Source organism: Rosa rugosa, chromosome 3 (assembly GCF_958449725.1).
Source record: "Rosa rugosa chromosome 3, drRosRugo1.1, whole genome shotgun sequence".
In the NCBI taxonomy this organism is placed as follows: Eukaryota; Viridiplantae; Streptophyta; class Magnoliopsida; order Rosales; family Rosaceae; genus Rosa; species Rosa rugosa.
In genome coordinates this window covers 49479027-49494400 of record NC_084822.1, presented here as the reverse complement: position 1 = coordinate 49494400, position 15374 = coordinate 49479027, and the positions used below count along the sequence as shown (strand labels likewise).

Sequence of the window (15374 nt, the reverse complement as noted above, 5' to 3'; positions counted from 1 at the left end):
ACATGTTTGCTTGGCCATTTTGTATAGCAGTGTTTGACGCTTTGGAGTCACACTGGTATATTTACTCTATAGATGTTTCTCTTTTTTTTCTTTCTTTTTTTCTTATTTTCAGGAAACGAAGTTCAGCTAGATATACAATACAACATAGTGAACTTATCATTTGGCACACTACAGCGTGATCCACGTTTGGTACACTACAGATATTCTTTTTTAGCATTGCTCTTACCTCGTACTACGAGTCCAAATTAGAGAGAGACTATACAATCACTAGTGTGCTGTTTTGATCCCTTAATCCTGGACCAGGTGCTGTCGGTTTCCTAAACAGTTTGTGGTCACCCACTGCTGTTTTTTTTTTCCCCCTTGAATCACTCTTAACAATGCGAAGGATGATGAGAGCAGGCAGTGTACTTGTTTCACTGGTCATGAAAATATACATCTTTTGTCATGTGATTATTGGATCTAACTGACCTTCTGTAGCATCCTTAGAAAGCCCACATTACAAAAGTTAATGCAATGCAGTTTTTTGTGATATTATAGTGAGTAATTCACTCGTTTATTTTCAATGAAAATTGTATTCGCTATATTTTGATTTTGCACCTTACTATTTAAAGCTGTTCATTGCATGTGAAAAGTCAACTTATTACAACGAAATTTAGCATCACCGGACAAGAGTAGGGCCATTTTTGCTTCTATCACACTGATGCAGCTTATGAATTAAGTTTCTGTTTTTGCCATATAGTGATGTAATCTACCCGCTTTAGCCTTAATTTCTCCCTGTTGGTTTTGTACTTAATTAAAACTTTTTATGCAGGTATGATTGTGACATTTATTAGCTTAGAGGCTTGCATTCGCCCAACGTACTGCCTTTTTCTCGGCTGCTATTTGACATGCAAGTTGCCTACTCTTGAGCGATATCTTCAGGTCATCCCAAGATCATACACCGTGACATCAAGGCTGCCAATATTCTTATTGATGACAACTTTGAGGCAAAGGTAGGTTGTAATAGCTTTCACATTTTGATATGATTCATCATACACTTCAAATGTATAAAGCTCATGATGTTGTTGCTGCATAGTTGGTCACAAAGCTATAAAGCTTGATGACTAAAGTAATCTCATGAACACTAGGTCTGAAAAACAAACCCTTTATGTAAAAAATTAGACACTTAATTTGAAGACATGATGGTCAATTTGGTAATGGGATGAAAATCTTTGATGACTTTGTTTTGCTTATAACTACAATTGAAATAGAAAAGGAGAGAATCCAGAGTTGTTACTATATCACCAAAATCGTGATCCTTGGTGACTGCGTTTTCCTTCCTCTGCCACTGCCTATGTCAAAAGCAAAGAAATCTGTGTTAGTTGGCTATTATGGGATAACTTTAAATGTAAAATTTTCCTATTAATATTGCTTTGTTTTCAAACAAGACAATATACTCTTAAGAGGAGTTATTGAATATATTTTTCATTTCTTATCAGATGCAGATAATATTAACACGTATAATGTATTGTATGTATTCTTTTTTCAGGTTGCAGACTTTGGACTTGCCAAGTTGGCCTTAGATACATTCTCATGTCTCCACAAGGGTTATGGGAACTTTTGGGTAAGATCGATATAGTCTGCATTATTCAACACTGATTTATAGGTTCCATGCAGTCTAAGTTTGTACTGAAAGGTTGTAGTGATTGATTTACTAATAACAGTGTTTCATCTGTTACTTGTTTGTAAATATTCAGATACTTAGCTCCTGAATATGCATCCAGTGGAAAGCTCAGTGATAAATCAGATGTCTTCTCATTCGGGGTTGTGCTATTGGAGTTGATTACTGGACGCCAACCCATTGATAAAACTCATTCCTTCACTGATGATAGCATGGTTGAGTGGGTGCGTATACAATATTTTCACTACTAATTCTTGGCAGTTCATCTGCATCAGTTTGTGGTAATATGGCTGTATCTTATTAAAAGATAACGTAGTTGCTTCATGACCCATCCGTTTTACTGTTATGGCCTTCTTTCGTCAAATCTTGCTATATGCTTTCATGGAGAATTCTCTGCTCTGCTCTCTCCCTGTGAAACTTTTTGTAACTATGAAGCTTGAATGGCACGGAAAGATTATAGACACTGTTATCGAATTTCAGGCAAGGCCTTTGCTTGCGCAAGCATTGGAAAAGGGAAACTTTGATGGTCTTGTTGATGCAAGGTTGCAGAATGATTACAACTCCAGCGAAATGGCTTGTATGGTTGCCAGCGCTGCTGCTTGTGTGCGTCATTCTGCCTGCCGTCGGCCAAGAATGAGCCAGGTAATCTTACAAAGTTCCGAAGTTAGTTTGAGGTGATGCGATAGGTGTATTTGTCTTGTTTACATCCTCCTTTTTCTTTACAATTCAAATATCTTTCTGTGAGTATGGAGTCTCGTAGGACCCCTCTTTATATATAAATATATACATATATAGTTGGTGTGTTTATTAAAATTTTGTCTTTGTTTAAGTGTATCATAAGCTATGCCAGGCTATTACTTTGGAAGGATGGTTCAAGCTGTTGTAAATCATTATGGCTATATCATGTAAATAGATATAGGGTAAATCATTATGTTGTTATAGGCTTACCCTTTCCATGTTTTATGGATGACTTTAGGAATCCTTGTTTTATGGAGGACTTTAGGGGTCCTTGTTTTATGGAGGACTTTAGGCTACATGTTCCCTATCTTCCACTATATGTAGTCCATTTCTCATCCATGTTATGAGGAGAAAAAACAGAAAATACTACACTTATTATCTGCATCTAAACTCTCTCTCTCTCAAGTTCTTAGAAGCAAAGCTCTCTCCATTTTCTGAAACACTTTCTATGTTAGTTTTACAACACGTTATCAGCACGACTAGCTCTAGGATTCGGATTGCCGATCGACAAGAGAAGAGGTGAATAACTCTTGGGTTGCAGAAAAGAAGAGGTTCATCATTCAATCAACATCAATCTACCAGCTCTACAACCAAGTATGTTTTTCCAAGCAAAAACAGATTTTACTGTTTCAGTTTACCTTCTGTCCTCTGTGTTCCCGTATTTATTTAAAATAGTAATTCAACTCCAAAATTCACCAAATTTTGTATGCTAGAGCCTCTGTGTGTTTACTGCATCTCTATAATTTTTCATATTTTTCTGGGTTGTTTTGGTTGGGATTTTGGTTTGTTTTTCGACTGCTATTCAGTAGAAGCTGCAATCACGATTTATGACTTTTATTGAAGCATCTAGTTTAACTTAATCATCTATGAGAGACACTTATTTCTCTTGCACTATAATTGGCATAATGGAATGAGTAAAAGGAAAATCAATAGCTTTTTAATTTAGCTATTAATTCATGTATATTGTGACAAATATCTATAAATACTTGTTTGGACTTTGTGATAATGATACATCTTTCCTTCATTATTTATTATGATAATGTTTTGTGGTGTTACCTGCTCATATTAAATTTAAATATTTTACCCGCTTAAATTCTTTGCATTAGAATATATATGTGCGGAATGCAGGTACTTAACGAACCGGAAGTTCACACACATAAACATTGAACCAAAATTTCATACATAAATATTGAACCAGAAGTTCACATATAGTATCGAACCTGTAGTTTTGACAACACTGAAATATTATGAATCTTTCCAAGTAGGCTCACCCAATTCGATGTGATGTCTAGGCAAGATACAATGAGGCTGTGTACTTAAGAGAGCCTCGCTCCACCCAAACCTCATACTCTTACCTGGTCGTATTTAATTGGAGTTACCAAAAGGGTTGAGTAATAACTTTTCATTCCTTGGCAGACCAGCTTGAGCCCAGCAGGCCCACTCTCCCTCTGCGGGACCTAGCAGCCCAGCAGGCCTCACACACCATTTAAATTACGCATGAAAGGCCGGGTCACAAGCCCGCAGACTAAGCCCGATAGGCTTCACTATTAAGCCCATTCCTTTGGTCCAGCAGAATCAAATAAAAGGAAAAATGATTTGATTCTACTGAGATTTGAACCCAGACAATGTACATGTCATTATGGCTATTGCAAATAAATTCACCATATTTCATATGTGTAATTAATTGCCAGAAGCATTTATTCACATAATTGTGTGACAATTAATATGTTATATTACTAGCATGCAATTAATATCTCAATTGATTTGTGATTTCCATTTATTCAATTTGTGAGATATTATTTCAATTTGCTCTATTCAATATTATTGTGTTACTTGTCTAAATTTTCGCACTAGAATATATGTGTAGAAAATGCAGGTACCTAATGAACTAGAAGTTCTAAATGAACCAGTAGTTCATACACATATCGAACTTGTAGTTTCGATAATGTCATTTAAGAAACTTGAAGTTTCCTTCATAAATTCACCACACATGATAAAACCAGTAGATTTTACATGTTTAATCCGATTTTTCATACCATGTTATAGAACCTGAAGTTCCTATTAGTTGCTTATGGACGATATTACCCAAATCACTAAGATTATTTGTTCCTTTCCTGTAAGAAATACCAAATCTCAACAAACTTGACTTTGTTTCTTTGGAGGTTTCCGGAAGAAACTATCTAAAGTGGTTCAAGATGTGATAATTCATCTAACTGCAAAGAAGATGAGATCAACAATCAATGCTAACAATGTCGTCATTGAGGCTTTTAATATGAGTGCCATAATTTTCAAAGGAAACATATGGAGAAAACACTCCAAGTTGAGTATCCGATGAAGAGGATACACAGATTCTTTGGGTCGCTCTAGAAGAGCACTTTCACCATCAAATGACCATTTTCTTGCTTGAAGCAAGACATGATTGGCAGAACGAAATTAGCCCATATGACCGTCTGCCACTTGGCCAAAGCCCAAGAGGCCATGTAATCAGGCTCCACGTGGCCAAGGCCCACGTGGTAGGAACCATGATGCCATAACTCAGCAAGCCCGACTTGAAAGGAACACTGGTCCGGCCCGCTGCCACCAGAATCGATCAGCATGATCTTTGTTATCAATGTGGAGGAATTGACTGCTGGTCCCGCACCTGTTGTGCGATAGCCTAAGCAGTAGATGAGTATTACGCCAGTCGCAGAACTCGAAATACCAACTTTATTAAAGGGTCATTTTCTATCGATTCCACACTAGAGATCATGGATTTTCAGGCAGTTACTGAACATACCGAGGATTAGAACTCGAAGACATGGGTATAATTGGCCCCTTGTGCCATATCTATTTCATCTTAATGAATGAAACATCTTCGGATTTTGGTGATTTATGTTTTCAATTATTTTGGATTATAGAAATGTGGTTATGTTCGAATATATTTAATTCAATAAACTTATTCATACATGTGATCCATTGAATTAAATAAATGAATAGGCATATTCTGTGGGGAAGTTTGTTGTCCGGTTAAAAGTGCTATTACGCACACCATACTCCGAGATCGGAGATATGTTTCAAACTTATTGCCCATGCATACCTCTGTGACAACCATATCAGGCCAATCCAACCTGATAGAGGGCTATGGCAAAGCCCACTTTATGTTGTCCAATGGTACTGAATTTACCATTAATGAGGCCTTATATTCTCCACGTTCCAGAAGAACGTTATTGAGTATTAAGGATATTCGAACCAACATTTATCACGTTGAAACCCCTAAGAAAAATGAGTGTAATATCTTTGCATAACCTCTGAATGTGCGGCCAGAAGCGTATATTGGAGAAATTGAAATTTGTTAGCCAGAAGCTAACCAATTCGAGCAACTACTTGCTATGGCATGACCATTTGGGACACCCAGGTCAAAGTATGATGCACCGTATCCTCAACTTATCACACGGGCATCCCCTTCTGAATAAGGGTCCTGTGTTTAGTAACACATTACGCCAAACTTGCTCGTTAGGAATGTTAAACTCTAGACCATCATGTGCAAAGACTAGTATATACACACACCATTTTTCTGCGCAGAATGCAAGGAAAATTTGTGGACCTTTCCAACCACCATGCGGACAATTTAAATATTTCATGGTTGTGGTTGATGTATCGACAAAGTGATCACATGTTACACTATTGTCCACAAGAAAATGCTGCTTTTGCTAAACTCTCGCCCATATCATGAAATTGTGGATCACCACTCGGATTATCCCATAAAGTCCATAAGACCTGATAATGCCGGAGAGTTTACAGATTGTCACTTTGATGAGACAGTCTTCCCGCCGTTAGGGGGAGATAAGAACGTTACCGTTCCTGATGAACGACGTGAATTGACGTGGAATGTCCCCACTATGTCTCATCTCGATCCCCGAACCGCACAATGCGATAGTGAAGTGCGGAGAATTCTAGATCTACAAAGTGTAGCCCAAAATATGCCAGACGCTTTCTCTGATCTAGCTAAAGTGACGAGATCACATATACCTGCTGCAAATGTGCCTGCAAGAATAGATGTCCCTGTAGGACGCGTTATCCCGGATGGACGAGGTACGACCATGGCGGCTAACCAGTCACATGTCCCTGCCCAGAAGCGAGGTAGACCACTAGGTTCGAAGGATTCCTATCCCCGGAAGAGGGTAAAACCAGCACAAACGAATCCACTAGACATCGCGATCTCAACTGATCCATCTCACGAGATAATTCCAGATTATGGGTCCGTCCTAGAAGAGACAACGTTGGGGGGACGCTCCAACGTCTGAACCCACTCACGAGAATAGAGAAATCTCGATAAACTATGCATGCTTAAGTGAGATTTGGAATCGGAATGAGATTATCATCGATGATATATTTGTATTCGCGGTAGCTACCGAAATTATAACTAGCGATGACATCGAACCTTGCTCTATTGATGAATGTCAACGTAGAGACGACTGGCCAAAATGGAAAGAAGCAATCCAGGTCGAATTAGATTCCTTGACAAAGAGAAAAGTGTTCGGACCTGTCGTTCCCACACCTCACCATGTTAAACCTGTAGGATTTAAATGGGTATTTGTAAGGAAGCGTAATGAGGAAAACGAGATTGTAAGATACAAGGCTCGTCTAGTGGCGCAAGGATTTTCTCAACTCCCTGTGATTGATTACGAGGAGGCGTATTCTCCAGTAATGGACGTCATAACGTTCCGCTACCTTATCAGTTTGGTAGTTTCTGAAAAACTGAATATGCAGCTTATGAATGTGGTCATAGCTTATCTCCATAGGGATCACAATACAGAGATATACATGAAAGTTCCTGAAGGACTTATGATACCCGATGCAAATAGTTCTAGACCACGGAACACGCTCTCCATTAGTTTTGAGGCGTTCACTTTATAGATTGAAAAAATCTAGACGGAGATGGTATAACTGTCTAAGTGAATATTTGATCGGGATGGGATATGTGAATAATAAACTATGCCCATGCGTGTTTATGAAGGAAACAAGTTCCGGGTTTGCAATTGTGCGGTCTATGTCAATGACATGAATTTGATTGATATTCCTGAAGAAATCAAAGAAACCGCAAAGCACCTGAAGTCAGAATTTGAGATGAAAGACCTTGGGAGAACAAATCATTGTCTCGGAGCCCGAGCACAGTGCAGATGAATTTTTGGTCCATCAACCAAATTACATCCAGAAGATGTTAAGACGCTTTAATGAGGATAAAAGCAAGCACACCCATGGTCGTCTGAAGTCTAGAGAGAACCGTATCATCCTGCAGATGATAACGAAGAGATATTGGTACCAGAAGTCTCATATCTAAGTGCAATAGGCGCATTATTGTACTTGGCTCAATGCCCTAGATAGGACATCTCATTCGATGTGAACTTGTTAGCTAGATATAGCTCTGCGCCAACACGCCGCCACTGGAATGGCATGAAAGACATTTTTCCGCTACCTTAGAGGTACAACGGATATGGGCTTATTCTATCCCTACGCATCAAGGAATGGATCAAACCCCCTTGATCCTCAGAATGATGCTCGCCTTGTTGGATATGCTGATATAGACTATCTATCAGACCCGCACAAGGCACGTTCCCAAACTGGTTATGTCTTTACCATTGGGAATACTGCAATTTCTTGGAGGTCTACGAAATAGACACTTGTTGCTACCTCTTCGAATCATGCTGAGATACTAGCTCTTCAAGAAGCAGTATGTGAATGTACATGGCTAAGAGCCGTTACAAAGCATGTTCGAAGCACATGTGGACTGCATTCCACCACTGATGAACCAACCATTATCTACGAGGATAATGCTGCTTACATAGAGCAGATGAAGACGGGTTTCATCAAAGGAGACAACACCAAACATATTGCACCGAAGTTCTTCTTCAATCAGCAACAACAGGAGCATCAGAAGATTGAAGTCAAGCAGATTCGATCTGAAGATAATCGTGCAGACCTCTTTACCAAGTCACTACCAAAGTCTACATTCCAGAAGCATGTTCAAGGTATTGGTCTACGTAAACTATCTGAATTACCTAACATGTAATTTTCAGGGGGAGTCGAAATCAGGGGGAGTATCCCGAAGCATATACACTTGACCATCGTGTACTCTTTTCGTCCTTCGTCCAGGGTTATTTTGTCCCACTGGGTTTTGTTACCTGGCAAGGTTTTAACGAGGCACATCTTTAGAATGGTCACCCCACTTATACTACATCCTGAAGATGCTTTGATTTGACATATATGCATTTGCTCATCTTTTCCCTTCGACCACGGGTTTCTCCCACTGGGTTTACCGGGCAAGGTTTTGGTGTAGCAAATCTAAATGCATCCCTCTCGTAGACATACTACCTACTTATGATGCTAATAAGAAGACTCCACTTATCTCCGAAGCTGTGATATTACTACTCCACACTCATACGCGTTGTGCTCTTTTTCTCCTTCGACCAAGGTTTTTTTTTCCCACAGGGTTTTTATTACTTGGCAAGGTTTTTGATGAGACAACTTAGAAGCGCACAACCCATGCAACACTATTGACATGAAATATCCAAGGGGGAGTGTTGTAAATCATTATGGCTATATCATGTAAATAGATATAGGGTAAATCATTATGTTGTTATAGGCTTACCCTTTCCATGTTTTATGGATGACTTTAGGAATCCTTGTTTTATGGAGGACTTTAGGGGTCCTTGTTTTATGGAGGACTTTAGGCTACATGTTCCCTATCTTCCACTATATGTAGTCCATTTCTCATCCATGTTATGAGGAGAAAAAACAGAAAATACTACACTTATTATCTGCATCTAAACTCTCTCTCTCTCAAGTTCTTAGAAGCAAAGCTCTCTCCATTTTCTGAAACACTTTCTATGTTAGTTTTACAACACAAGCGTCTGTTTTAGATCATCTTTGAAATTGCCTTCTCCTAAAACGACCCGTTTAGTTTTTGTTTTACATCAGTCGAGACCAACTGACAATAGGCCTAGGACCAAACCACCAATCCCTGGTAGGTTCTCTTGGTTTTATGGTTGGCTTTTACTTGAGTAGTTCAAACTATTAGCACTTAGGAATAGCCATAACATAAGAGCCTCCAAACTTTCAAAGAAGTTACAAATGGTAGTCAAGATGTGTGATTACTGTATCCATGGAGGTATTTGATAAATTATGGTGGAAAAGGAAACCCTCTTCCACTCAGATGTTGCATTCTTGTTTATGACTTTATAGTAGGAAAAACAGTTATCTCATTTAACGGCAAAACTTGAACAATGCGTGACTAATGTGACTTTCCAAATGCTGATTATGTATGAAACTGATACATATAAACACCATACTTCAGCCTTTGGCATTTTATTCTAATATTTGATCAAAAGCAGGGTAGTTCGAGGTTTGGAAGGCAATCTTTCTCCAGATGAATTAAATGAAGGAATTATCCCAGGTCAAAGTATGATATACAGTTCCTCTGAAAGCACACAATACACACTCGTGAATACAAGGAAGAAATGTTGAAATTTAGAAAGTTAGCACTAGAAAGCCAAGAGCCAGATCAAGGAAGTAGTGAGACCAGTGGGCTCAGCACTGATTTTGGCCTGCACCAATCTGCCTCCAGTAGTAAAGGCCACCAAACCACTCAAGATATTGAACACGGGCGAATGAACAAAGACACCCGACACTTTGGTAAAAGCTCTTGACAACCGATTCCCAGATTCTTGAACAATGCCAATTTCTTCCACTCTCCACCCTGTATGCTCCCTAATTTGCTGAACCACAGACGCTATTGGCATGCTTACTTGGAAACACCACTTCTACCTGTACATTTGGTAGATTGAATGTATCTATTGTTCAGGTAGGTAAGTGAGCTTTCCTCTGAGTTGAATCAGCAACCATTTAAGTGTTTCTTTTCCATACTAAAGTTTGATTGGATCTGGTGGCTTGTATGTTCATATCAAAATCTATCGTTCGCATTAGTCCCCTATTAGCTCCTAGATGGAGTTGGCAGAGGGAACAAAATTGACATCATTTATTGTAGGAAATCTCTGTGTACATGTATTATTATTATTTTGACCAAGTACATGTATTTTGTGTTCTGTATATCAATAAACTGAAAAGTTGGTTTGTCATGTCTTTTATTGGGATTTAAACTGTATTCAATATAGTTCCTGAAACCTTGATCTATCTTGTGTTACAACTGTCTCTACATGATGAAGGATTGAGATATAAATTCTCAAACTAAAGCTTCTTAGATGCAATCTTTTTTTTTTTTTTTTTTTGGGAAAACAAAGATTCTTTGATGCATCCATATAAAAATTGTCTCCCATCAAGTTATAGGTGCCCAATGAAGGTGATTCCAGTTGGAAATCAAACTAGACACTTCCATGTTCCATCCGTTGCATCCATATAAAATTATCTCCCAAATTCCATTAAAGTCATAAACTGTGCTGCTCCAAAAGCAACTGATCTTCAAGAAACATAGCACTTCCCCTGTTTTCTGTCCAATTTGACCTTCCTCCAGTCCAACCAACACATCTCACTCATTTGGAAACATTTTACAATCTGCCAAGTCCTTTGAAACCTAGACATCCCTAGAACAATATTTGCCTCCCATGTTACTTCCTTCCAAGGAAAAGCAGTTTTTGATGTGAATTTCGGTTCCCTAAGCTTTCTTTTTTTTATTCTTAACTTTCTCCAAGTTTCACACTCAAAAACGACCACTTGGCCAAATTTGTGGCAGTTTTCATGCTAAATTTGTGGCACTTTTGATGTCAACCCCTCCAATGAACACACACATAATGAAGACGTGACATGAAAAAGTGCCACAAATTTAGCATATGAAAGGTTATTCTCTCAAGTTCTATTAGTTGAGCAGGTTATGCAAACATGAAGTTCTGTGTTCAAATGCAGCAGCAGCAGCAGCTATACATCATGAAGCAGTTTCTCTGCGCAGTTTTCCTCTTCGGTCTCAATGTTGGAGGTAATCTCTTGGCATTTTTAAGGCCTAGCGAGTAATTTATATATGCATCGGCAGTACTTAATCCAAGTTTCTGTGCAGGCCAGTGCTTTGGTTGCTCTGTGAAGGATATCTCAATTGAACAATCTCAGACGGGAAAGTCGATCCAAAACAAGCCAGAATGGAATGTGACGATCGCGAATGGTTGCTCATGTTCTCAACTGAATGTTAAACTAGGCTGCGATGGATTTCAAACTGTTGAAGACATTGATCCTTCCATTTTAAGTGTATCTGGTGGTGAGTGTCTGGTCAAGAATGGTCAACCTGTCTATGCCAATGGAGGTTTCAACTTCATCTATGCTTGGGACACTTCATTTTCTTTCAATCCAATCTCCTCCCAAATTGCTTGCTCCTGAATCTAATTGTTCTTAATGTAGTACTTTCGCATTTTGATGTACGATTTAGGTTTAAGTGACTTTGTTTCCCTACCTTGTAGTGAGAACTATTTTCATGAAGTATATGTGTGAGAACTTTAGTTTTCAAAGTAAATGAGATCGATTCGAAGTAAATTCAGAGACCGACTAGTCTAATCGTCAGAAATTAATCATCGAATACATAGATTAGTTGTACGTAGTCAATCAATTTAGGAAGAGAATTAATGTACATAGACCAACTAGGACTGTCAATGGGTCGTGTCAGGTCAAGGTATTTGTCGTGTCACAAGATACAAACCCAAACCCAACCCATTTAGTAATCGTGTCAAAAATTTAAACCCAAACCCAACCTATTTATTAAACGGGTTACCCGTTTCCAACCCGCTTAACCCATTTAATAAATAGGTCATGTCGTGTTAGACAAAATAACTCATTTAAGGGTTAACAATGCGACCTATTTAACTAAAAAAATGCATAAATTGATTAAATTCACTAAAAACTCCACAAAATAAAAAATATAAATAATTATATATAATTCATAAATAATTAAATCCAATAATTATAAAACAAAATATTTCAAATTGTCTAATCCTATTATCAAATACTCCCAACATCCAAAATTTCAAGAAGAAATATAGCATAATCAGGTTATACGGGTTCTCTTCGTGTTGGCGGGTTGACCCGTGGCCGACCCATTTATTAAATAGGTCATAGCGGGTTGACTCACGGCTGACCTACTTTTTAATCGTGCGGGTTCAACCCGCTTCATTTCGTGCGGGTTTCGAGTCGTGTCGAAATTGACAGCCTTAAGACCAACGATGAAAAAGGGAATGTTCCTTAATTTGAAATCTAGTAGCAGTGGAGCTCGTATGCCACAAGCAGTTAGATGGACTGCTCGATCCGGTTGAATGTTTTAAAATAAATGTTGATGAGCAACAAAGAAGGGCAGTGCTGGTTTCGTTGCAAGAGATTGGCAGGGTACTATGTTGGCAGGCGGTGGTAAGCCTCTGCGTGGTCTGCTATCACCTGAACATAGCTGAGGCAGTGGCATGTAAAAAGGCCTTTAAATTTGTGATAACAAATATGCTTCTCCCAGCTATAGTGGGGACGGATTCCCAATTGCTTCAGAGACAATTGGTTAGTAGAGACACTACTACAAAATGGACTATAGGACACCAATTTTGGGCACTATTCTGAATTGGTGTGTATGTTGAACAGTTTTGCACCGTGTAATTTGATCGGTGAGTTGTTATGGAGATGCCACCAACATTCGGTGGCCCAATGCTCATATTTGATTAAATTATTCATAATTGGTACGCTGGGGATTGGTTGGTTACAAATATTTACGGGTTTTGCCCCCAAATTACATCTCTTGTTCAGCAAAAGCATGGGTCTTCGTGTTTGGTCAGATGAAAAGAATGGGTGATGACAGGAAAACCAAAATTTGTTCCAAAATTGTACTTTGTTTGTTGTATTTGAAAGTTGAAACCCACCCAATATCCACAATACGCACTCTGGATCACTTTACCAAAATATGACCTAGCTCTCTTGAAACGAGATTATTGAAGGCTGAATCTTCTCAGAGACGTAGTCCATGTTTGGCCTCTGTAACCTCGCTCACCTTGGATCGCTTCATCTTCTCCTCTATATCTATATCTAGCCTTCAAGGAGAAGATCACGGAATTCGGGATCCGATGCTCTCTACCGGGGGTTTCGACAACGATCGATCATCAGATGTTGTTGGGGCTTCGATTCGGTGGATCAACACCCTTCTCTTACTTCTAGTTTTTGGATTGCGCAGGACGCCCCACACGCACCGCCGTAAACAATTTCTCATCTCAAGACTATCTGAGAATTTCACCTTTTCTTTTTTATTCTTCTAGCTAGCGGTAGCTTCTTCGAATTTCTCCACAAGTCTCATTTATCAATGCTCAAGTATGTGTGTCGATCTCGGAATGATTTATGCATGTTTGATGCTTCTGTATATTTCATGCTATCTAATTTACTCTGTTGACCCCCATGTCATGAATATCACTAGCATCAGCATATGCATTGTCTAAAGTGGGGAAGATAAGGGCAAACTTGAAAGTAATTTTGTTTTCCCAGGTTGTCAATTATAAAATGTTTCTCGTTTGGATATTGGAGTTCAGTGGTTGCAATAATTTGTTTATTATGCTGGCTGCAACTAGTGGAGGAACCAATCAAAGAGAAGATAAGCAATTGCCTTCTTTTGAAGGTGGTACTCCCCCCATTTTTTTCTTTTGCAGAGAATCGAGGCTTTTTTATATGCTCACCTTGCAGTATTTTGTTCTTTCCTAGAGAGTCAAGGCTTTTTTAGCTGCACAGCTTGAGGTTAATGTCTATCATTTTATTGTTTTATAGTTTTTGCATTGCTAGTTATACTAATTAGGACATTCGTCAACCTACCTTATGTTTTTGCAGGGGAATCAGATTATCAAATTGGGTCATGTAATTGAAAGTGTTAAAAGTGCTATAGCTGGAGTGTCATGGCAAGTCACTGAAGGTACATACGCCATAAATAATCTATTGCAAACATTTGGTTTATCTCTTGCTTTGAGTAGTGAAACTGACTACTTTCATTTTTCTATTGTACTGGTAAGGGCTCTATTCTCCATTATGAGAATTCATATAATTTTCTCATGGTAAAGCATTTAAGTTTGATCGCCTAGTTTAAGCACATTACTTAATATGTGTCACTGTTTTGTAGGTCCTCTACAGATTTTTGGATTACTTCAGCAAATTTGATTGGGAGAAATACTGTGTAAGTTTAAATGGACCAGTTTACAAATCCTCCCTACCTGATATTGTGGGTAAGAGATATCTCTTGTGCCTGTAATGTTGGATGGCTCTTTTGTATTGTCCTGGTCTCTAAGTTTCTTCTCTCTCTGAAGCTGAAGTACCAGATAATAGAGGGGATGATGTACTGCTAGGTGAAGAGTTTATTAGAAACTGTGTACCATCAAAGGGGTGTGAGACAAACTTACGAGTTTGTTCCTTATAATTGATCCACTAAAAGAGAACAACCACCTTGGCCGTAGTGTCAATAGAGGTATTCCCCTGTTCTCTCTCTCTCTCTCTCTCTCTCTCACTCTCTCTCTCTCTCTCTCTGTTGTTGTCATGGAATTTTACTGGAGTACTATAACTACTAGCTGCTCGTTCACTCTGTGTGCTGTCACATGGTAATGATTCATGTGTTTTCTACATGTAGCTTCTATCGAAAATGTAGTGCTTTTAAATATGGAGCTCGCAAGCTAGGCTGGATTCTCTTGTTACCAGCAGAGAGAATATCAGATGAACTTAACAAGTTTTTAGCAACACTTTGGATACGCATGAAAGTAAATGTCAGACTACTGTGCAAAATAATGCCTTGTTGGAGCTGGGTGAAGATTTGGAGTTGATACTAGTAAATGAAACATCAACTATGTCTCTTTTTGGGAGGTTTAAGCTTTGTAAGTTGCAATAAGTTTTTTTATTCTCGGATAAGCTAGTGCAATAAGTTGTATTTACATATCTATTACGACTTTAGATTTTGATCGAATGTGATGATGTATATGAATACATTTGTAGACATAATTGATCT

General features: G+C 38.6%; 1 protein-coding gene, 1 long non-coding RNA gene and 1 pseudogene across 2 annotated transcripts; all 3 read left to right on the top strand.

Annotated features, from left to right (window-relative positions):
* Positions 1-2: 2 nt before the first annotated feature.
* Positions 3-10626, top strand: LOC133737881 (proline-rich receptor-like protein kinase PERK3; annotated as a pseudogene).
* LOC133735541 (uncharacterized) lies at positions 2538-4178 on the top strand. Its single transcript, XR_009859093.1, has 2 exons — positions 2538-2992; positions 3691-4178. It is a non-coding gene; the product is annotated as an uncharacterized LOC133735541 (long non-coding RNA).
* A 632-nt stretch (positions 10627-11258) lies between the features above and the next one.
* LOC133736639 (uncharacterized) lies at positions 11259-11820 on the top strand. The gene is made up of 2 exons (XM_062164210.1): positions 11259-11363; positions 11442-11820. The coding sequence occupies exons 1-2, from the start codon at positions 11270-11272 to the stop codon at positions 11753-11755; spliced, it is 408 nt and encodes a 135-aa protein (XP_062020194.1). The 5' UTR covers positions 11259-11269; the 3' UTR covers positions 11756-11820.
* Positions 11821-15374: the final 3554 nt, after the last annotated feature.

Bases quoted from the DNA above. Each gene is read 5' to 3' on its own strand.
- LOC133736639 (XM_062164210.1), top strand. From the start codon at position 11,270: ATGAAGTTCTGTGTTCAAATGCAGCAGCAGCAGCAGCTATACATCATG. The intron at 11,364-11,441 runs GTAATCTCTTGG...GTTTCTGTGCAG, and splicing joins CTTCGGTCTCAATGTTGGAG to GCCAGTGCTTTGGTTGCTCT.